Source organism: Schistocerca piceifrons, chromosome 3 (assembly GCF_021461385.2).
Source record: "Schistocerca piceifrons isolate TAMUIC-IGC-003096 chromosome 3, iqSchPice1.1, whole genome shotgun sequence".
NCBI classification, from domain to species: Eukaryota; Metazoa; Arthropoda; class Insecta; order Orthoptera; family Acrididae; genus Schistocerca; species Schistocerca piceifrons.
In genome coordinates, this window is record NC_060140.1 from 379,770,557 (window position 1) to 379,795,902 (window position 25,346).

The 25,346-nt window shown below is 45.9% G+C and overlaps 1 protein-coding gene across 1 annotated transcript in view; it reads left to right on the top strand.

Annotated features, from left to right (window-relative positions):
* The first annotated feature begins 343 nt into the window (after positions 1–343).
* Positions 344–25,346, top strand: part of LOC124788674 — a 67,793-nt gene continuing 42,790 nt past the window's right edge. Inside the window, exons 1-2 of the mRNA XM_047255956.1 lie at positions 344–383; positions 421–517. Coding sequence (XP_047111912.1) covers positions 344–383; positions 421–517 — 137 coding nt within the window. The remainder of the gene's footprint in view (positions 384–420; positions 518–25,346) is intronic.

The window sequence follows — 25,346 nt, forward strand, 5'->3', positions numbered from 1 at the left end:
ACACACACACTCACACACACACAGAGATAGATAGAGAGAGAATATTTGTGTCGCCTTACAAGCGCGTAGAAAGTGGTCAAAATGTAAAGGGAGGAAAAAGCAAGGAAAGAAAGGGGGTGACGTAGTCCCCGCTTAAAAAAGAAAAAAAAGGGAAGAGAGAAGAAAGAGCGCTTTGTGCAGCAAAAATTAGCGTTGGGACTGGGATGCCTGCCGGCGAGCCTAAATTGCATTAGGGCGGCGCGCTCGAGTTTAACAAGTGTTGATGCGGCGCGGAGCGCGGAGGCGGCAGAGCCACCTGTTGAGCGGCGCCGCTAATTAATTTAATGTGCGCGTGCGCGGCTTAATGAGCAATCAGCGCCACTCCGCGTCCGGCGGCCGCGGCGGCAAGTCGGAGGCGCCGGGGAGCAGCGGTGGCGGCAGCCGCCTCCGCCGACATAACCTCAACGCGGCCGGCGCCCCTCGCCCTGGCCACGTCTGCACACTCCGCTGCCTCCAAAGGCCTTCCGCTACGATACACGTAAGCAGATCCAGTATAGTGATGCAAGTTTGCTTAGTGAAACTTAGAACTGCGATTAACAGTTACGGTTTTTTGTGCCTCAGCTGTAAGACCATCATTGTATGTTCGTAGCTGCTTTAGCTCTTGCCGAAACTAAGAGGGCAACAAGCTAAAAATTTACTGTGTTTACTTTAACGTAACAGAGTCGTTACGAGTCTCGAACATCAAAGTTTCATAATCAGGAGCTAGCGAAAGTTTCGTACTATGTCTTCTATATTCATATGTCGACTGTGGTGTGATGTTTCCTATCGACAGCTTCGTGCTGCTGTAATCAAATGCCAAGTGATCCGTTATACCTCTCTCCGAATCCATATTCCATCGTCGAACAACAGAATATACGAGACACGCTGCCGATCGTAAACCTCTCGCTTACGATAGACCTTTCGTGTTCGAAAAAGGCAACGACTCTTGTAAGTTTAGATAAATGCAGTAAATAAAGTGGCTATTTGCTGTCTTAATTTGAGTAAGAAAGTATCCCTATCGTCAGTGACGTTGAGTTATCGACAAGACAGTGTTAACTATTTACTTCAGTAACAGATCTTTCTCGCTCGAAATAGGATTGAGTAACTGATGCATTATTGTAAGTGATGCAAGTAGGATTATTGTAGAGTTCTTGCTATCTGTAAGTAATGAACGATTCAGAGGCACGACACTAAATACTTACCTATTAATTACTGATAGAGACAGCAGCAATGCAATTATTTGCCGTTAAGTTCGAAGTAAACCTCAAAATATATGGCGAGAAACATTCTGTCAAAGTGAATGACAGTGATGTAATCGCACTGTACTACACACATTTGTTTTAAGAGCGCTGATTGTACTAAGTTAAATTCTGAAGTTCCATGTAGAAACGTTTTTTTAATCAAAATTGTCTTGACCGCATTTTATGGTTATTTCACACTGGACTAGTTTCAGTCTAATGAGTCATCTTCAGGATCAGGATATTGTTGCGAAAGTTACACATCAAGTCGCTATCAAGCTCTCATCAAGGTTGCCGTTGATTATAAGCTAGCACTGTCAGCGCTATATGACGACTTGATGCGTTTCTTTCGTAACGACACCCTTGCTCTGACGATGACTCATTAGAGTCGAAACCAGTCAGCTGTCATGAATCCACAAAATATGATCAAGACAGTTGTGAATAGAAATGGGTATTATCCAAAATATAAGGAGCGATCACAAAGTTTCTGTTCGAAGGCTGCACAGTCTAAAATCTGTACGCTAGTCAGGCAAAATCGCAATGAGCTTCGAGGCAATCATCCCAGGTTGAAAATACTCGTTTGATAAAGCACCGTGTCGTGCTGCATGAAGAAGTTCGTAAGTTCCTGCTGCACCTCTTCGCCCGATGTGAATCGTCGACCCTTCATGGCCTTTTTTAGGAGCGGAAGGCGTGATAATCGCACGGAGACAGATGGGGAATATAAAGTGGGTGCTCGAATGTTTCCCACTTGGGCTGGCATAACGTCTGTTTTACGAAATTTGCGATACGGGGACGTACGAACTTGGTGTACCATTCCGGAACGGTGGTTTTCGAAAGACATGTTGTCCCAATCATATTTTTTATTCTCGGATGGATGTCTGCAACCGGCCGCGGTGACCGAGCGGTTCTGGGCGCTTCAGTCCAGAACCGCGCGACCGCTACGGTCGCAGGTTCGAATCCTGCCTCGGAAATTCATATGTGTGATGTCCTTAGGTTAGCTAGGTATAAGTAGTTCTACGTTCTAGGGGACTGATGACCTCAGATGTTAAGTGCCATAGTGTTCAGAGCCATTTGAACCATTTTTGGATGTCTGCAGGTGTTTGTCCTTCGGAACAAAAAAAAATAACAGCACGATGATCCTGTTTGGACGCATCTGGCTATAACATCGACGTAGTTCGGGTTTCGGCATTTACCTCATGCTCTTCAGAAAAACACCAATGCTGCACTAATCCCTTGTTTATACATCGGTGCTCTATCGGAGTGGTGTTGCTTTGCATATGCTGCAGCAGTGCCCTCAAACGGTAACTTTTTGATCGCTCCTTATAGATAGCTTGCTCTAATTTGACAACGTCAAATTTCATGTGTAAAACTTTGTTTTACTGTTTCATTAATCTTTACGATGGGCCTTACGGAGTTGGTTCAGCAGCGTGATAAATTACTGGAATAAGCAAATTTGCAAGGATTTTTGTTTCTGTACTTTGCGCCCAGCAGCTACAAGACGTAACGTCTCCGAGCCGGTGCGGGCCCAGAAGAAACAGCGGGAGCTGCATCGGAGAGCCATTCCGGAGGGAAGGCAAACGTCGATATTTGCGAGCGAGGCGGTACTTGCTGGTCGCCCTGTGCCGCTGCTTACTGGAGCCCAAATTATATCAAGATAGAGGGGCTGAAGCGGGGCGGGGTGGGGGCGGAGAAATGTATTTCGCTGCTGATGTGGTTAGCGAGCGGGGGCGGGCGGTGGCGGAGGCGGCCGCCTGCACTTTCTGATCCCGCGGCGAAATATTACGGCGCGCGCTGAAAGACGCCAAATGGGATGCTGCCGGCGGCGCGGGCACAGTCGATACGCGCCGACCTCGGCGCCCACAGCCAGGGCCGGGCGCCGCGGCTGCAGCGCCTCCCCCCCCCCCCCCCCCCCTCCCCGTGCCCATCACCGACTCCTCCAGAGTACTACTCTTACCCTGCACCACGATTCCGTAAGGCACTGCATCATGCAGTGGTAGAGGGTACAGACACACTCCGTACCTGTATCATTTCCGCCCTTTCGCTGCACTTTGGGTTGTACACTACTGGCCATTAAAATTGCTACACCACGAAGATTACGTGCTACAGACGCGAAAAGTAACCGACAGGAAGAAGATGCTGTGATATGCAAATGATTAGTTTTTCAGAGCATTCACACAAGGTTGGCGCCGATGGCGACACCTACAACGTGCTGACATGAGGAAAGTTACCAACCGACACAAACAGCAGTTGACCGGCATTGCCTGGGGAAACGTTGTTTTGATGCCTCGTGTAAAGAGCAGGAGTGCGTACCATCACTTTTCCGACTTTGATAAAGGTCGGATTGTAGCCTATCGCGATTGCGGTTTATCGTTTCGCGACATTGCTGCTCGCGTTTGTCGAGATCCAATGACTGTAAGCAGAATATGGAATCGGTGGGTTCAGGAGGGTAATACGGAACGCCGTGCTGAATCCCAACGGCCTCGTATCACTAGCAGTCGGGATGACAGGCATCTTATCTGCATGGCTGTAACGGATCGTGCAGCCACGTCTCGATCCCTGAGTCAACAGATGCGGACGTTTGCAAGACAACTAGCATCTGCACGAACAGTTCGACGACGTTTGCAGCAGCATGGACTTTCAGCTCGAAGACCGTGGCTGCGGTTACCCTTGACGTTGCATCACAGACAGGAGAGCCTGTGATGGTGTACTCGACGACGAACCTGGGTGCACGAATGGCTAAACGTCATTTTTCCGAATGAACCCAGGTTTTGTTTACAGCATCATGATGGTTGCATCCGTGTTTCGCGACATCGCGGTGAACGCACATTGGAAGCGTGTATTCGTCATCGCCATACTGGCGTATCACCCGGCGTGATGGTATGGGGTGCCATTGGTTACACGTCTCGGTCACCTCTTGTTCACATTGGCGGCACTTTGAACAGTGGACGTTACATTTCAGATGTGTTACGATCCGTGGCTCCACCCTTCATTCGATCCCTGCGAAACTCTACATTTCAGCAGGATAATGCACGACCGCATGTTGCAGGTCCTGTACGGGCCTTTCTGGATACAGAAAATGTTCGGCTGCTGCCCTGGCCAGATCTCTCACCAATTGAAAACGTCTGGTCAATGGTGGCCGAGCAACTGGCTTGGCACAATACGCCAGTCACTACTCTAGATTAACTGTGGTATCTTGTTGAAGCTGCATGGGCAGCTGTACCTGTACGCGCCATCCAAGCTCTGTTTGGCTCAATGCCCAGGCGTATCAACGCCGTTATTACGTCCAGAGGTGGCTGTTCTGGGTACTGATTTCTCAGGATCTGTGCACCAAATTGCTTGAAAATGTAATCATATGTCAGTTCTAGTGTAATATATTTGTCCAATGAATACCCGTTTATCATCTACATTTCTTCTTGGTGTAACATTTCTTCTTGGTGTAGCCAGTACTGTAATAGGCTTTTGGAAGATGCATTATCTGATAAGAAGCATCTCACCTATTAGTGGACATTATGACGGGTTGAACTCTGTTGGTCACATTTTCAGTAAGGAGTAAGAATGTCTGAGGACGAACGGCAGCCAATACTTCCACAAGAGCCGAAATGAGGAAAGACTGTGACGTTGGACGCTGTGCTCTGAAACGAAGTCAACGTTCTAACTCATCCCAAAGGTGTTCCATTGGGTACAGGACCGAGCCCTAGATAGGCCGGTCCATTTCAAGAATGTTATTGTCTAGAAATCATTGGCTCATAGGTGCTGGTTTATGACAGAGCGCATTTTCGTGCTCATACAAATAGTCATCGTCTCCGAACTGTTCCCCTACTGTACGCAATACACAGTGCCGTAAAATGAGTTCATATCTTTCGGCATTCAGCGTTTTCTTAAAGGCAAAAGGGGGGCCATACTCCATCACGAACAACACTCTCATACCGTAACACCAATTTCTCCGAACTTCACTGATCGCAAGTAAGGTTCTCCAAGTATTCGCGAAACTCGCACCTTCACATCTGATTGCTACACGTATAGTGCGATTCATCACATCAAATCACACATTTCAAGTCATCCACTGTGCAATGGCGTAGCTCTTCGCACCACCTCAAGCGTCGCTTAGCACTGACCGCAGAAAAGTGTGGCTTTTCAAGTGCAGTTCGACCACTGCACCCTATTCTTCTTACTTACCTGTACAATGTAATTGTGTGGCTGGACTTCCTGTAGCGGTATCGAATTTATGAGTCACACCTTCCACGATTTCGTGTGATTTTATACAACAATCCTTCGCAATGCTGGAAGGTTACTGTCCGTCATCATGCGAAGTCTGCCTGTCTTTATTTAGCTGAGGTTGTTCCTTGGCATTTCCACTTCACAATCACGTCATCAATACGCTATTTGGGAAGCTTTACAAGGATTGAAATGTAATTTGTCCCTCAGGTGACATCCAATGGCTAGTCCACGTTCAAAGTCACCCAGCTCCCCTGACCGAACCGTTCTGCTGTTACTGTTTTTCTATTGACAACTCAGTACTCGCAGCCTTCTTTTACGCTGGCTGGTTCACCTCACGTGACATCTACTGGTCAGTTCTGTACTGCACAGGGATATCCGGATAGTTTTGATCAGACAGGTTACAATGTGTTCAGCAGTATCAAATACCTGCAAAAAACGATCTATTGACACATACGTAGTCAACACGCATTCAGAAAGTATCGCTCTTTTTTCGCTCGGAGTAATGCATGCTATCCACAAGAGGGCCTTATGTTAACTCCATAGTTCTAGATTTCGAGAAGGCTTTTGCCACCATTCCTCACATGCAGCTTCCAATGATATTGCGTTCCAATGGAGCACCATTTCGGCTGTGCAAATCGATTCATAATTTCCTGCCAGGAGGGTCGCCGTCCGTTCTGTCATTCAGTGAAACCGAAGTTATATCTGAGGTGTCCGCCCCGATAGCTGAGTGGTCAGCGTGACGGATTGCCGTCTTACGGGCCCGAGTTCGATTCCCGGCTGGGTCGGGGATTTTCTCCGCTCGCGGACTGGGTGTTGTGTTGTGTTCATCATCATTTCATCCCCATACGGCGAGCGAGTTGCCCAGTGTGGCGTCTAATGTAATAAGACCTGCACCAAGGCGGCGGGACCTGCCCCGTAAGGGAAACGCTCTGAGGTTCCCCAAAGCTCTCCGCTGTTCTTAATCTAAATAAATGATTTAGGAGACAATCTCAGCGCCCCTCTTAGTTTGTTTGCCGTCCAATAAAGTCATAAGAAGATCAAATCAAATTACAGACTGATTGCATGAAAAGTGGAAACTGACCTGAGCACTAAAAACTGTAATGTCTCCAAAGTGTCTCCTAAAAGCAGTTCCTTTAAATTTCGCTTTCACTAAGAACTATCGAAATTTGAAGGTTGTCAAGTAATAACTAATGACCAGCAACTGTCCAGGCCTATGATGACGATCAACTTAACTGCGGAGAGTGCGAACCAAAATAGCTGGAAGTCGTAAGCAGATCTACTAAAGACACGGCCAACACCACGCTTCTCCGTCCTCCTCTCGAGTATTGCTGCGCGGGATGGGATTCTTACGAAATAGGATTGACGGAGGACATTGAGAAAGTTCAAAGAAGTGTAGCAGATTCTGTCAGAGACTTGGTAAGTGACCTGGGGTGACAGTCATCATAACAAAGGCGTTTTCCTCTCCGGCGGCAACTTTTCGTTAAACACAATAACAAACTTCCTCCTCCGAACAGCATCCTGAATTGCTGTTTCTCATCTGCTTACGGAGAAATGGTCATCGAGATGATACAAGAGAAACCAGACTTCGCACGGAAAGATTTAGGAGATCTCCTTGACAAGTGCTATCACGAGTGGAACTGTAAAGAAACTGCATTATTGTTAAGGCTTTTGTGGTCAATTACTGATAAATTTCCTTTCGACTTGTCTCGGGCTCTTCGGCCGACGTTTGTTTGAAGATTTTTCCGACGTTTCGACACCACGAGGGGCTGACAACGTCAAAGCTTCACTCTCCAGTCCGCCACCAGCATTGGAGAGTGAAGCTTTAAGAATGTTAGCTACTCGTGCTGGAAAAACGTCGGAAAAATCGTCAAACAATCGCCAGCCGAAGAGCCCGAGAGAGAAGCCAATGAGTAGAGACATCGTCTGAAAATGGTTCTATGAACATTCTGCCGAACATCTGAGTGTGAACTGCAGAGTAACCGTGTAGATGTCGAATATGTGGACAGCACATATACTGTCCATATCGCCGCCATATAAACCCGACTGTTACGACACTGTAACGAAGAGTAGAAAAAAATGAAAAGCATAGACGATTTTTGCATGAACTGGCAGCTTACAATGAACTTCGATAAATGCCACATATTGCACACGTATAAGTGAAGAAATTTACTGCTATAAAATTAAACTATTGCCAACAAATTGCTAGATACAATAGGTAGCGTACAATACCTAGGAATAACGATCCAGAACTACGTGAAGTGGAATAACCACATAAAACAAATTGCAGAAAAGGCAGATGCCGGGCTGACATTCATTAAGAGACTGGTATGGAAATAAGTGACTCATTGAACACTTGTTGGATAAATACTTGAGTGTTCCACATCAGTTTGGGAAACTTGTATGGCACCCTCACCAGATTAGATTAACAGGAGAGATAGAGAAAGTTCAGAGCTTTTCATCACTGGATCGTTTACTTGAGGCGAGAGCACTACAAAGATAACCAACTCCAATGGCAGACGCTTAAAGAGAGGCATAGCGCATCACGGAGGTGTGTACTCTTGAAATTCCGAGAGCTTACGTTCCAGTCAGAGTCGCGAAACTTTGGTTGTAGGAGAGGGGACGGTGATGAGCAGATTGAACGGGCGTTGCAGTCACAACTAACTACAACTGAAGAAGAGATTGAGACTGAGGAAGCACTAAAGCTAAGAACCGTTTATCTGTGTTTTGCTGGCCCACTCCCCAGAAAAATTAGAGACTCCTATGGAAACGTGTCATCCATTGCGTTTCGCTTGCATCAACTACGATAAACAAATCTTCATTATAATGTTAAAGACGATCTAGGCCTCTAAAGGCCGGTGGCATGTCATGTATAGAACAGTCTGTTAGAACACTCGAGAACAGGTCCAATGAACATTAGCGACACATCAGATTAAAATAACAGAACAGATGAGCTATCATCGAACATTACCTTGTTTATGCTCATGAAATAAAATATGACGAGACCACCATCACTGTTCAAACACCAATTTTCGTAACCAAGCAATCAGTGGAAATAAATAAGCGGGAAAACAGAATAAATGGAGGAGGAGGCTACAATTTAAGCAAGGCTAGGGGTCCAGCAATTAATTTATTTATATCTCGTTTGCAATCTCATTCATTAGAGCTCGAGAAGGCTGATAATTTGTTTCACGGAATGACAAAGTGGGCTCTGAAATACAAATGAGCTGCAAAAGCACATAACGGGCGTCAGAAGTCGAAATCAGCTATAAATAGTCACACGACGCCAACAACACCTCATAGCCTGGTGAGAGTCCAAGCAGCGACTCCACGAAATAGAACAGCTTGCAGCAACTGAAGAAAACGACTGACCCGGTCGTCGAAAGACGCTGCGTAACAAAAACAGTGAAGCACCCAAATGACAGTCACATGCCAATCAATGTAACTTCATGCACATACCACACTTCAATCGGATATATACATTATGTGATCAAAAGTATCCGGACACCCCCAAAAACGTACGTTTTTAATATTATGTTGGATATCGTGAGAGAGCAGAGTGGGTGTCATTTGTGTCACTCACATGTACGCGAGATTTCCATACTCCTAAACATCTCTAGGTCCACTGTTTCCGATGTGATAGTGAAGTGGAAAGGTGAAGGGACACGTACAGCACAAAAGCGTACAGGCCAATATCGTCTGTTTGCCGACAGGGACCACCGACAGCTGACGATGGTCGTAATGTGTAAATAGGCAGACATCTGTCACACAGGAATTCCAAACCTCATCAGGATCCACTGCAAGTACTATGACAGTTAGGCGGGAGGTGAGAAATCTTGGATTTCATGGTCGAGCGGCTGCTCAAAAGCTACACATCACGCCGGTAAATGCCAAACAACTCCTCGCTTGATGTAAGGACCATTGAACAGTGGAAAAACGTTGTGTGGAGTGACGAATCACGGTAATCAATGTGGCGATCCGATGGCAGGGTGTGGGTATGGGAAATGCCCGGTGAACGTCATCTGCCAGCGTGTGTAGTGCCCACAGTAAAATTTGGGGGCGGTAGTGTTATGATGTGGTCGTGTTTTTCATGAAGGCGGGTTGCACCCCTTGTTGTTTTGCGTGGCACTATCACAGCTTATGCCTACATTGACGCTGTAAGTACCTTCTTGCTTCCCACTGTGGAAGAGCAATTCGGGAATGGCGACTGAATCTTTTAACACGATCGAGCACGTGTTTACAATGCACGGCCTGTGGTGGAGTGTTTACACGACAATACCATCCCTGTGATGGACTGGCCTGCACGGAGTCCTGACTTTAATCCTATAGAACACCTTTGGGATGTTTTGGAACGCCGACTTCGTGCCAGACCTCAGCGACCAACATCGATACCTCTCCTCAGTGCAGCACTCCGTGAAGAATGGGCTGCCATTCCCCAAGAAACCTTCTGGCACCTCATTCAACATACGGCTGCGAGAGTGGAAGCTGTCATCAAGGCTAATGGTGGGCCAACACCATATTGAATTCCAGCATTACCGATGGAGGGCGGCACGAACTTGTAAGTCATTCTCAGCCAGGTGTCCGGATACGTTTGATCACATATTTTAAATGCTTGGACTTACAATCTTCTGTGACAGGTAGAATGACCACCAGAGTACATTCAAATGGTTCAAATGGCTCTAAGCACTATGGGACTTAACATCGGAGGTCATCAGTCTCCTAGACTTAGAACTATGAAAAACCTCTAAGGACATCACACACATCCATTCACGAGGCAGGATTCGAACCTGCGACCGTAGCAGCCGCATGGTTCCGGAATGAAGGGTCTGGAACCTCTCTGCCACAGTGGCCGGCAGAGTGCATTAATGTTGTGCGTGTTTAGTATTGCTGTCAGGTCTGGTATGGTGTATAAGGAAAGTGAAGAGCGTCAGATGTCGTGTGATCGCCGTGAAGAACATGGAGATGCCACATGCTCGTTTGAGACAGTGTTATCAACACCTGACGAATTTTGAAAGGGGCCTCATTGTGGGGCTCCATTTGGCCGGCTGGACAAGTCGTGCAGCAACCAGATTTATGCGGAATTCAGATGTGACAATGGCGCATTGTTGGGCTGCATGGGAACGTGAGGGCAGGCAGATCTATTATCAAGGCTCTAGTCAACCACTTCTGACCATCGCAAGGGAGGATCGCCGTATTTTGCACGAAGCACATTGTAACCCCTGTATTCTGCACTTGCCATCCGACAAAAAGTAGTGGGCACCTTGCAGCATTCTGTGTCGTCCCGTACTATTGATCGGAGACGAGCAGTAGCTGAAGTAGGCAGTTACTGTACCGTCCGTAGGCAGCCGTTAACACCACAACACATCTGGAGGAGTACCGCGACCAGGAAGCATGGACTTCTGATGAACAGGGTCACATGGTGTTCATTGATGCATCACGGTTCGGCACTACCCTCGATGACCATTATCGGCGAATATGACAGCGACCTGTGGAAAGGTTCCATTCTTCCAACGTTTTGGAGAGACACAGCGGTGTTGCTCCCGCCGCCATGGTGTGGGGTGCCATCGGATATGAGTTCAGGTCTCGGCTGACAGTGACTGATGGAGCCCTGACGGCACAGCGGCTCGTGACAGACATCCTGCATCCTCAAGTGTTGCCTCTCACGTGACACTATCATGGTGCCATTTTTCAACAGACAATGCTCGACCACGCACGGAACGTGCCTCTATGCTCCGTCCGCGTGATGTGGAGGACACTTCAAAGGCTAGCAAGAATCCCGATCTGTCCCAGATAGAACACGTGTCTGACCAGCTCGGATGTCAACTCCGACCCAGTACCAGTATCCAAGATAGGATATCAAGAATAAGTTACAACAGTTGTTGCCGCAGGAGACGATGCAACTGCTGTGTGTCACCATTCCCAACCGAAGAACTGCATGCATTGAGACCAGAGTGGGTGCCGCGTCTTATTGGCACGTGGACTCATACTGCTAGATTCTTTGTAAATTTGATTCCATATTGTAATCAATGAAATAACATCACATAACCCCTGGAACCGTGAATTTTCACTTCATTACCTCCTCCTCTTGTGGGTGGTTCATTGTTTTCGTCATGCAGCTTATGTTGTACAATAATGGAATCAACAACCAGGCTGAACACAGAGAAGCAGATAATTAATCAATAACGCTGAGAGATCGTAATGAGTTTCTATAAAGTTCGCTTGTGAGAGCCGATGATACACCATCAGGTGCTAGGTGTCCTATTTTACTCCACATAAACGGCCCGCACATGACATCACATCCACCACATGTCTGAACTTTGTTCTGTTGGCACATAGACTGCATTACCTTATATGATTTCCAACTCACTTGCCCCCTGCCTTCGGCGTATATCGAAGTATACCGAGACTCGCCAGTCCAGGTGCCTCTAGGGTGCGATCGCGAAGTTCCTCCGACTTACTAATCGTGCGCTGTGACGTGTGATGAGCACAGCTATTTGTCTAGGACTGTGGCTACTACACCCCATATTAACGAGGTAGGTTTGAATGTTATGACTGTTCACCATTTGGTGCTAACCAACATCGAATTGGCAAGTGATTTTCTTCACTGTGGCCAGTCTATAGGCTGTTAAAATCCACGATACTCGACTACTACGCTGGCAGCGGTTTTCCCTGTACAGAGGTATTCACGGTATATCCGTCATAACGTGCCATGTTGAAATCCCAGTGGCTGCACTATCTCAGAGGCAGTGGTCTTTGCTTTGTAGATACGCGATTTGGTTACGATGAAGCGCGCTTATGTCGAATCCTTTGCGCTGTCACACCCTGCTATGTTCCTCAGTTCTCACAGTCCCAAGTGGCATAAATGGATAGAACTTGACCCAGTTTGCGGGCAACAGATTTTAACAAACCGTCGGAAGTCCAAATCGATTTCCTGTCCTGTGGACCATCCCTTGAACGACGCTTGTAGGTTAATCATCGGATGTATAGAACCCATCTCTGTTGGAAAGATATACGAGAGATGTTCGGACAGTATGGTCCAATCGGAAACGAAATAGAAACCACAATGAAAATCCGTTGAACATTTGCAGTGTCTCTAGTATGCCCGTCAATCGCTCTTTTCAGTTCTGTGCGCACAATCAACACTTAAAGATGGCCAGAGAATGGTTTCTCCCGTCTAGAATTAGGGTTTCGTGAGAGATTTCGTCTGATGTCATGCAAACCACACAATGTACCTGTCATGTGTTTCCTTCTTCATGACAATTCCTGGCCGCACTCTGCAGGGGCAATGTAGATGATCCTGCAGCGTTTTCGATGGCAAGTGTTTGATCGCCAACCATACAGCCCGTAATTGGCTCCCCCTGAGTTTCACACCTGCCCAATTGAACCGCTGGCTACGAAGACAACATTTTGGCATAGACAACGATCTGTTTACAGCGTAGATAATTGGTACACGTGACTTCCTTCTAAGACGAGAGTATAGGAAAGTTGGTACAGCGCTACGACAGATGTCTAAGTCGGACCGTCGACTGTGTGGAGTAGTAGCTGGAAGGTGTAGCTAACTGTTGGAAATAAAACATTTTTTATTTTCACCGTGGTTTGCATTTCGCGTCCGATCGAACTTTACTTACCTAACAGCCCTCGTTCTGTCTTGCTGGTGTGAACTGCTGAGGCGGCATACACAGCTGAACCCAGCAGCAAAGTGGTCAGCGTAACCAAGTGCCTCACAGGGACCGTGAATAAGTCCAATGCCTTCTACGGGAAGGGACATCCATTAGTGTGACGTCTGGATATGGGGCGAGCTCAACCTTGTCGCGATAAACAGGGAGCTACTTGAAGGACAATTTTTTCTTTCGAAAATAGACATAAATGGACAGCACAGAAAACATTTCGGTTTAAGCCGTAGCTGGGCCGAAAAATGAATCATTGGTACTGTGAATAATGTGGTAGAAAATCTAACCTGTAAATGATGCAGAAATTTCCCTACAAATAACCTTTTGCTCTTTTATTTGAAATCATACATGTGTTTTCAGGTGTCTCGCAATCCGACAGTAATTGTTTATTACCTCTATTCATAGACAGGTGAATGATTCACACTTGTTCTGTATACTAAAAAAAAAAAACTTACTTAATCCAAGTTAGCCTTACTGCTCCAATAGGTCCCAAGTCTTGTCAACGACATATCAGTTATCTCCCTCAGAAATTTCACTTCTAGTTATCAGACGTGCCCTCTTCGCTGTGCGTTTGTTGACCACTCACACTCTCTATTTGCAGGCCATTGGCATCCTCCCTCCAACCCTCCCCTCTTTACGTAGAATCTAAGAAGTGTCATTTTTACTGCCCCCCATACTACTACTAGGTCGTGAATATGTGTTCCTGCAGACTTTCTGTAACGCGTTATCGTTAAACGTTTCAGAGCAGTCGCAGATGTCAACAAAAAGTTAGAGAAGTTACCATGTTAGTTACAGTTACACACGCTGTTACAGGGGAATATATGGATTTTGAACCACCGTCAGTAATATTCTGGTATTCTCCTGAGATTATTTAGAGAAGTTATGGATGGTCTAAAGTGAAATGAATGGACGCTGAAATATTGAACATACTAATACCACCCGCCGGCACTTCCCCATAAAGTCATCAAAATGGCTCAGGGAAATCTGCATTCACCACAACTAATATTTCGTATTCATATTCATTGGCTTCGTAAAGTCACAACCTAAGTCCTACCCTCCAACTCAACCTAGGTCTGGGGCTACGCTGCAGAGCTGCCCGACACCAAAACCTACCTTTAAAAAAAGAACAAAAAAAAGTCGTTCTTTTCTGTCTGCGTTCGTATGACGTCACACGCCACATCAACCACCCAAAAAATGTACGTAACAGACGTACATGACCACAAGTAACGAAAAGAAAGGGGGGAGGGTAAAAATTTGCCCGTGCGACTTCCATATCGTTACCATATAGCGAGGATAGTGAGGACAAAAAGTAGTGTAGCTCACATAAAACACGTTTGGGGCGAATTCAATGACATTGAACAACCATCTCAGCGTGCTTTCTTATGTGTAAACAGAGCTGCATTACTGTCTTCCGAAATCTTCGTCTTCTTTTCCTGTGTCTAGGGGACGTGAGATATGAGCGAGAGGTGGTGTTGCACGTGTCGTCTACAGTGAGTTACCAAGTCCTCCAAACACCCCTGGATCATATCGTAAAGCCTGGCAAGACTATACAAATCACTGTCTGTGTTCTTTAATTGCATCAATGGAAGTGATGTGCGTTGCACTTTTGAGATAACCCGAGACAGAAAATTCCAGAGGATTGAGATCAGGCTATCTTGCAGGCCAAAGTACAAATTCTGCTCGACTATTCTATTTCGGACCACAATGGCGCTTTAGAAATCGTTTTCCATCATCAGCAGATTGTTATGGTACATCACAATGCATGTACCACGTTCCCCAACTTTGAGCTTGGGCAACATCCCAAGCAACCGAGAGATTACCCGCCACAGAAACTGGAAGCACCCTCGTTCGTTTAGTTTTGTTGAAAGAATGTCTGCCGAAATGAAACGATAGCCTGTTACCCGCTTATTTGAAACTGAGCCCAACTGGCTGGGGTTCAAATCGAAAATTTACATTCCAAATGTACATTCCCTGACACAAAAAAAGAAGCAAACAGAAGACCTGGTCGGATATCAAAATAACTTCGTACACACGCACACCATTGGCGGGTAAATGATGATTAGAATTGCGATTCTCTGTAGTGGGTAGAAAGGACAGCAGAGAGCATTAGTGTTCCCGGAATGAAATTTTCGCTCTGAAGAGGAGTGTGCTCTGATATGAAACTTCCTGGTAGACTAAAACTGTGTGCGCGACGGAGACTCGAACTCAGGTCCTTTGTCTTTCGCGGGCAAGTGCTCTACCGACTTAGCTATCCAAGCTCAACTCATGACCTGTCCTCACAGCTTGACATCCCCCAGGCTATGGCTGTGGCTATTGCTATGCCACGTATCCGCAATGTCCTGTCTTCCAAGAGTGCTAGTTTTGCAGTTTTCGCAGGAGAAGTTCTGTGAAGTTCAGAAGGTGGGAGACGAGTAAGTGCAGCTTTGAGGATTGATCGTGAAGTGTGATTGGATAGTTCAGTCCGTAGAGCACTTGCCCCCGATAGGTCTCGGTCCAGCACACAGTTTTAATCTGCCAGGAAGATGCATTAGTGTTACTGGTGTCTAGTGTTGTTAGGAGGCCCGTGGACGTGGTCAACATTAGGTACTGCACTCAGCAGCACTGTGCTGGTCACGGACATGCCGCCTTACTCGTATGACAAGAGTACTTGACGCAGCTTGAAAAGTGCCAAATTGTGGATCTTCCATTGACGGTGTTGTCGAATCATGCAGTATCGTCGCGCAGAGTGGCCGCGCGGTTTGAGGCGTCATGTCACGGACTGCGTGGCCCCTCCCGCCGGAAGATCGAGTCCCCTCTCGGGCATGGGGGTGTGTGTTGTACGTAGCATAAGTTAGTTTAAGTAGTCTAGGGACCGATGACCTAAGCAGTTTGGTCCCTTAGGAATTCACACATTTTTTGAACGTGCAGTGTCCTGATGAAGGACATACTGTTGTGGTCACTGCATGAAAGAGTGATGGCATGCATTCCTGTCTCTGACTTCCAGTCAAACACATCTGACCATCGCAAGGGAAGGGATTCCGGAAACAGCGATCGTGTGAGACCCAACTCGCTTTATTTATTCATGAGACCCAGAAACTATTAGATACAGGCTCCCAGGTAGATGCCATTTTCCTCGACTTCCGGAAGGCGTTCGATACAGTTCCGCACTGTCGCCTGATAAACAAAGTAAGAGCCTACGGAATATCAGACCAGCTGTGTGGCTGGATTGAAGAGATTTTAGCAAACAGAACACAGCATGTTGTTCTCAATGGAGAGACGTCTACAGACGTTAAAGTAACGTTTGGCATGCCACAGGGGAGTGTTATGGGACCATTGCTTTTCACAATATATATAAATGACCTAGTAGATAGTGTCGGAAGTTCCATGCGGCTTTTCGCGGATGATGCTGTAGTATACAGAGAAGTTGCAGCATTAGAAAATTGCAGCGTAATGCAGGACGATCTGCAGCGGATAGGCAGTTGGTGCAGGGCATGGCAACTGACCCTTAACATAGACAAATGTAATGTATTGCGAATACATAGAAAGAAGGATCCTCTATTGTATGATTATATGATAGCGGAACAAACACTGGTAGCAGTTAATTCTGTAAAATATCTGGGAGTATGCGTGCGGAACGATTTGAAGTGGAATGATCATATAAAATTAATTGTTGGTAAGGTGCGTGCCAGGTTGAGATTCTTTGGGAGAGTCCTTAGAAAATGTAGTCCATCAACAAAGGAGGTCGCTTACAAAACACTCGTTCGACCTATACTTGAGTATTGCTCGTCAGTGTGGGATTCGTACCAGGTCGGGTTGACAGAGAAGATCCAAAGAAGAGCGGCGCGTTTCGCCACAGGGTGATTTGGTAAGCGTGATAGCGTTACGGAGATGTTTAACAAACTCAAGTGGCAAACTCTGCAAGAGAGGCGCTCTGCATCGTGGTGTAGCTTGCTGTCCAGATTTCGAGAGGGTGCGTTTCTGGATGAGGTATCGAATATATTGCTTCCCCCTACTTATACCTTCCGAAGAGATCACGAATGTAAAATTGGAGAGATTCGAGCGCGCACGGAGTCTTTCCGGCAGTCGTTCTTCTCGCGAACCATACGCGACTGGAACAGGAAAGGGAGGTAATGACAGTGGCACGTAAAGTTCCCTCCGCCACATGCCACTGGGTGCCTTGCGGAGTATAAATGTAGATGTAGGTGTAAATCCCCTGTACCGTGCACCAAGCACGTGCCAACACCTCCACACCTGCGCCTGCTATCCGAGAAGAAGTAAAGGACTCCAACATTCTGTGTCATGACACACCATTGGTAGGATACAGACCAATGCATAGGCTACCGTTAGCACCACAACACAAGAGGCTGCGTTTGCAATGGTGGCGATGCAACCAACCATGGGCTGCTGATAAATGGCATCGTATTTTATTCAGCGTTGAATCACAATTCTACACTACCTCGGATGATCGTGGACCCGTTCTTCCAATGTTTTGCAGATGCACTGCGCTGTTAGTCCTTGTGTCATGGTATGAGGTGCCATCGGGTATGACTTCAGATGACGGCTGGGCGTGGCTCAGGGATCTCTGACGGCATGTAACGGACATCCTGCATCCTGATGTGTTACCTCTGATGCGACGGTACGGTGTGCAATTTTTCAACATGACAGTGCTCAACCATGCATGGCAATTGTCTCTATGACCATCTGTGAGGTGCTCAAATGGCCAGCTAGATCCCCAGGTTCGTCCCCTTTAGAATATGTATGGGACCACTACAGAAGTGTCAGGATCCTGGATGTCAAGCACCAGTTACAACAGATGTGGACCAGCTTGCCTCATGAAAAAAATGTAGTGGTTTTATGAGACCCTTCTCTACCGAATCAGTGCATGCATCCAGGTCAGAGCGGGTGCAGCATCATATCCATAGTTTGGCTCATACTGCTGAGTTCTCTGTAAATTGGACTATCTTGTAATCACTGAAATTACACCACAGTCTGTCAACCCGCGAAGTTTTACTTCGCTTCCTCCTCCTCTTGTGGGTGCTTCACATTTTTTTGTCAGACTATGCATTTGCACAAAGACATCATTTCCAACCGAAGTGAGTGGCGGCTGCTAAACATACATTCGCAACTATTTCGCCAACGGCATTTCTGCGGACATGTTATTATTCATACGTTTCTGGTTCTGTCATTATATACTTCCAGCTCTACATCTACATATATACTCCGCTAGCCACCAAGCGGTGTGTGGAAGAGGGCACAAATCGCGCCAAACTCATAATCTCCCCCCCCCCCCCCCCCCCCCCCCTGTTCCACTCACGGATCGCGCGAGGCAAAAACGACTCTCTGTACGCCTCAGTACGAGCTCTAATTTCGCTTATCACTGAATGGTGATAATTGCGCGATGTGAAAGTTGGTGGTAATAATATATGATCTACATCCTCGGAAAAGATCGCATTTCGGAATGTAGTGAGCAGCCGCTTCCATTTAGTGCGTCGTCTATCTGCAAGTGTGTCCCACTTCAGACTTTCTATGACATTTGTGACATTTGTAACACTCTCGCGATGGCTAAATGTACCAGTCACGAATCTTGCCGCTCTTCTTTGGACCTTCTCAATCTCCTGAATCAGACCCAACTGGTAAGGGTCCCCTACAGACGAACAATACTCTAAGACTGGACGAACTAACGTATTGTAAGCTATTTCCTTTGTTGAAGGACTGCAACGCTTCAGGATTCTACCAAGAAACCGCAATCTAGAGTTTCTCTTACCCGTTACTTGTGTAATCCGATCATTCCATTTGAGATCATTTCGAATAGTTACACCCAGATACTTGACGGATTTTACCGCTTCCAAAGACTGGGCATTTATTTTGTACTCGTACATTAATGGGGATTTTCGCCTTGTTTTACGCACTAGGTTACACTTGAGAGATAACTGCCAGTCATTACACCACGCATTAATTTTCTGCAAATCCTCATTAATTTGTTCGCAACTTTCGTGTGATACTACTTTCTTGTACACTACAGCATTATCGGCAGTGTAAAGCCGCTGTCAATACCATCAACCAGATCGTTTATGTAAATCGTAAAGCAGCGGACCTACTACGCTGCCCTGGGGCACACCTGAAGTTACGTTGTTTCTGTTGAAGTCACCCCATTCAGGACGACATACTGCTCCCTGTCTGTTAGAAAACTTTCTATCCAACCGCGTATGTCATCGGATAGACCGTAAGCGCGCACTTTTTGGAGCAAGCAACAGTGCGGAACGCCTTTCGAAACTCGAGAAATATGGCATCAACCTGGGAGCCGATATATAGAGCCAGTTGTATATCATGCACAAAGAGGGCCAGCTGTGTGTCGCATGACCGCTGTTTCCTAAAACCGAGCTGGTTTCTGCAAATGAGCATGAGCTTCTCAGAGTCTAGAAAGGTCATTATGTCTGAATGCAAAATATGTTCCATGATTCTACAACAAATCGATGTCAGTGAAATTGGCAGGTAATTATATGATTCCGATTTTCTACCCTGTTTAAAGATTGCTATGACCTGGGCCTTCTTCCAGTCCCGTGGAACTTTCCGCTCTTCCAATGATCTCTTATAGATGATGGATAAGAATGGTGCTATTATTTGTAGCTATTAATTATAATACACCTTGGACAACTTGTCTTCTGCTAGTGGCATCCACGACAGGAGTTTGGTGGAACTACAGTGACGACGGTAAGAGACAACGCATGCTGGTGTGGTGTGGGGTGCCCGGCTGTGTCCCCCTAATGACTGGCGGTGGGAGTGGCCCAGCCTTGCCATTTCGCGAGCGCCTCCCCCGCCACGCCACGCACGCGGGGGAGGCCACGCAGGGTGGGCGGGCGGCCATTTTGTGCGTGAGTGCGTTAGGGTGGCCTGTGGGGTGCCGTGGGGTGGGTGGCGCCCACACAGGGGAGGGACCGCGGGCACGCCGCCCCCTCTCTCGTGCGAATCGCCTGCTGAAGGCACAAACAAAACCCTCACTTCGGGCATTCTTCTGTGTCGCACTAAACAGCCTTCGACTAGTAGCATAATAAAGAGCTGATAGTGTGTTTACGATTTTTTAACTGGACTGACATTCCATTTTGCGCACAGTGTTTTGACCACAGATCCAGTGGTCTTCTTCCGGTGCTGGGAGCTACAGCCTTTTACGAGGGGCGTTTGAAAAGTCCGTGCAAAGTCGGAGAGATGACACAACCGGCGCTTATTGAGGTCATGTTTTGTTAGTAGCATCTTTGGAAAGAACTCACACCAAGTTTTAGCCATATTGGTCTATTTCTTGGTGTTTATCAGGGAAGTCGCGTGATTGTCAACAAATGGACGAAAAAGAATTTCGTGTGGTGATTGAACATTACTTTATGAAAGGCGAAACGCCTCAGGAGACTAAAGAGAAGCTTGATAAACAGTACGGTGACTCAGCACCTTCGATAAGAACAGTTTATAAGTGGTTTCAAAATTTTCGGAGTGGCCACATGGGAACAAGCGATGCTGAACGTTCTGGCCGGCCTGTGGAGGTTACGACTTCAGAAATTATTGATAAAATCCATGATATGGTGAGGGATAACAGAAGAGTTAAGGTGCGTGAGATTGCTGGTTCTGCGGACATCTCGAATGAACGGGTACATAATATTTTGCATAAACATTTGGGCATGAGAAAGCTATCCACAAGATGGGTTCCGCGATTGCTCATGCTTGACCAAAAACGGAATCGTGTGAAGAGTTGCAAGGATGGTTTGCAGCTGTTCAGGAAGAACCCGCAGGACTTTAAGCGACGTTATGTCACTGTGGCTGAAACACAGATACATTACTATACTCCTGAGATCAGACAACAATCTAAACAATGGGTTACCAAGAGAGAATCTGCACCAAAAAAGGCGAAGACCATTCCTTCGCCCGAAAAGGTTATGGCTACATTCTTTTGGGATTCACAAGGGATAATCCTCATCGACCATCTGGAAAAGGGTAAAATTGTTACAAGTGCATATTATTCATCGTTGTTGGACCGTTTGAAAACCGAGCTGTAAGAAAAACGCCGGCGATTGAACCGCAAGAAAGTCCTTTTCCATCACGACAATGCAGCAGCAGTTGTGGTCGCAAAATTAATGGAAATAGGATTCCAACTCGTTTCACATCCCCCCTATTCTCCGGACTTGGCTCCCTCGGACTACTATTTGTTCCCGAATTTGAAGAAATGGCTGGCGGGACAAAGATTTTATTCAAACGAGTAAGTGACTGCAGCAACTAATAGCTATTTTGCAGTCTTGAACAATTCCTATTATTCGGAAGGGATCAACAAATTAGAACAGCGTTAGACGAAGTGAGTAAGTCTAAAAGGAGACTATGTCGAAAAATAAATAAGGTTTACCCCAAACACGTAAGTAGTTTTTATTTTTGCACAGACTTTTCAAACGCCCCTCCTATGTGCCTGCAACCTGCACTACAACTAAACTGTGATGCATTGTTAGCTTATACACATAGGGGGCCCGCCGTATGGAGTGCTTGTGTTGTTAACGACATGGCTGATTCCCTTTCATTCACGAGACCTTAAAGGCAGTAGTTAATGGGGCCCAGGATGAAGTACTCTCTTCATTGACTTCCGGAATGCTCCCAACAATGTCCGGCATTTCGCCTACTGAACATAGTACGAGCGTACTGAATATCAAGCCAGCTGAGTTACTGAGTTGAAAGTTCTTAGCAAAAGGAAAACAGCGTGACATTCTTAATGAAGTACACACATAAAAGAAATCTCGGACGTAACCCGAGTGAGTGTTACAGGACCATTGCTGTAGGCTACTAGACTGTTCGCTGATGGTGCTGTTAAAAACAGAGGAGTTGCAACGCCAGAGATAGTTGCAACGCAAAATACAAGAATAGCTGCAGAAGGCTGGCGCTTGGTGCAGAGATTGACAGTTGACTATCAACATAAGCAAATGTAACATATTGCGCATAACTGGGCGGAAATCCCCGTTTTTGTGTGATCACACAATTGCCAAACAGTCACTCGAAGCAGTTCACGTAAATTGAATACTTATGCGAACGTAGCGATTCAAAGTGTAGCACACACACAGTACTAATCGCAGGTAAGGCGGGTACCGGACACAGAATCATTGGCAGAATTCTCAGGTAGAGTAGAAGTAAAGAGCTTACAGTACCGGTACTAGAGTGTTGCTCGTGAGTCTGAGACCGTTACCAGATAAGATTAATATAGGCAGTATGGTAGATCCAACGAAGAGCAGTACGTTTTGTTGCACGTTTTTTAGTAAATACGAAAGCGTCACGGAGAAGTTCAACGTACTTCACTGGCAGACGCTACGAGAGAGACAGTGTACGTCATTGTGCGATTGACTGTTGAAATTCTGAGAGCCTTTCCTTGAAGAGAAGCAATATATTGCTACTTCATCGTACTCGCCACTTCCGCCCCTCCCACAAACAAAAAAAAAAAAAATCAAGGACGTACAATTAGAGCGATTCAGTCTCACACAGATGTATACCAGCAACCGCTCTTTCCGTATACGATCCACGACCGTTACTGGCAAGGGAGGAAGTTTTTGGAAAAAACGACATTTTGTCTATGGAGTGCGTGATCGATTGTTATGTAAAAATTTTTTGTTTATTTATAGATGCAGTCAACTGTTTATGACACAGTCATAACCGGTTTCGGCCATGCAGTGACCATCTTCAGATTCTACAGGCGGCATTGACAACGCATAAACCTGAGTTCAGTATATGCCGCCTTTAGAATCTGAAGATGGTCATTGTATGGCCGAAACCAGTTATGACTGTCATAAACATGTGATTGCGTCTATAAATAAACGCCGGCCGCTGTGGCCGAGCGGTTTTAGGCGCTTCAGTCTGGAACCGCGCGACCGCTGCGGTTGTAGGTTCGAATCCTGCCTCGGGCATGGATGTGTGTGATGTCCTTAGGTTAGTTAGGTTTAAGTAGTTCTCAGTTCTAGGGGACTGATGACCTCAGATGTTAAGTCCCACAGTGCTCAGAGCAATTTGAACCATTTTTTATAAATAAACAAACAAATTTTACAAGGGAGGAAGCGACAGTTCTACTCAGAGTAATACCATTATGTGTATTGTGGATGTTTGGCAAACACATTTTCATTGAATCTTCACTGAATTGTTCCAATAGTTTGATTTTGATTGCTTTGTTTGATTGTGCAGGGCACTCAAAACCGTTTAAACACCGTTTATATCACAAGTCTTATATACCATTTATATGATGATTTTCGCTGATAAGCCATGCGTCAGAGGCCTGTTCCCGTGCCGAAGATGTGCTAAGCAAGCTTCATAACGTCCGACTGGTCGGGAAGAGCTGCGACACGGTATTATTGTCTCATTTAGTGATAGCAGTTCGTTAACCATCACATCCAGCCACTATCCCTTACGCAGATGCATTACGGACATTATCAGCAATGTCATTATGGCACGAAGAGGGATAGTAGGAGGGCATGTTAAAAAGTAATGCTTCCGAATTTTTTATGTGAAGGCTCTTAAAAATTTTTAAAGGATACAAGCGTTATTAACATTCTATTATTTACTCCTCACATCTACAGTTTTATTTCTCAACATAGCCACCCTGGCGACGAACACATTTCTCCCAACGAGAGACCAGTTTGTCTATGCCGTCACTGTAACGAGTCTGAATTCGTTGACGGAGCCACAACTTCACCTCCGTTTTCATCACTTCAGCACTATAAAGCGAAGTTCCCAAAGGTGTTCTTTAAGTTGTGGAAACTGATGAAAATCGAATAGAATCAAGTCGGGGCTGTATGGAGGATGATCGATGACACTGAACTCAAGGCGTCGCATTGTTGCAGCTATCCCAGCGCTCGTGTGTAGTCTGACATTGTTATGCTGAAAGAGAGGGTGCTCTATTGCCCTATGTGTGGACGAACTCTTCGAATTCAGGGACGTTTCTCACGCACAGACGTAGTTACGTTACACAATTACATGTTACACGCTTCAATTCGGAGTCCTCTAGCAGCAGAGGGCTACAGATATGTACACAGGAAGAGTAAAAGTGTAGAACCCGCCAGGGTAGCCGAGCGCTAACGCGCTGCTTCCTGGACTCGGGTAGGCGCGCCGGCCCCGGATCGAATCCACCCAGCGGATTAAGGGGCTCCGGAACGCCCTATACTTGCAATGTTAAAATAACGCTTATAAATTACATCTTTCCTCACAAAGTATTTGTGGTAGGAAGTTGAACTTTTTACAGATTATTTATTGGAATATGGGCTACAACTTAACACAGGGATTTTACAAAATTTTAGTTCAATTATTAAAGATGATTTTTTTCAATTGTAATGAAAATTCACAACTTTTTTTGCAATTTCTTATTTATATATTCAAAAATATACAGTTTTTTGGAAAAAGGTTGTGTTAAATTATGCAGAAGGTCCTGTGCAACATTTACTGAAAGTTTGAAACAAATATGTTTGGAAGATCCTTAGAAAACATGTAATTAGTATGAGAAAATAAAAGTTTTGGGAATCGAGCGACAAAGACTGGATTAACTTTTTAGTGCATTCCAGGTCCATAGGATGGATTATCTTCATCCTCTGCAAACTCCTCCTCCAGCTTCCTCTTGTTCCTCCTCCTGTTTACTCTTGCTTGTATTTCTAGACTCTTTACAGCCCTGTCTGCAGCCCGAAGGCGTTCCTTGTCTAAATGATTCAAATGGCTCTGAGCACTATGGGACTTAACATCTATGGTCATCAGTCCCCTAGAACTTAGAACTACTTAAACCTAACAAACTTAAGGACAGCACACAACACCCAGCTATCACGAGGCAGAGAAAATCCCTGACCCCGCCGGGAATCGAACCCGGGAACCCGGGCGTGGGAAGCAAGAACGCAACCGCACGACCACGAGATGCAAGCATCGCTCGTTGTTGTGTTCGTAGATTTTGTTACCATTTTCTTCAGTTTCAGTTACTGCAACACTGTTCCAAAAGGTGGTCATGTATGAACACTTATCACATTTCAGTTGTATTTCACTAGCAAGTCCTACGTGCTTTATTATGGAGAGTTCCAGACCAACTTCACTACAATGAATACATCTTACACAGTTTGAAAAAATTCCTTTGAGAACCGACATATCAAATATTTCATTCACATCCGATTCGCCCATAAAACATTCATAGTTTTCACTCATTGAACCAAGCTTCTTCTGTGAAGTATTTTCTTTCCCACTTTGACTG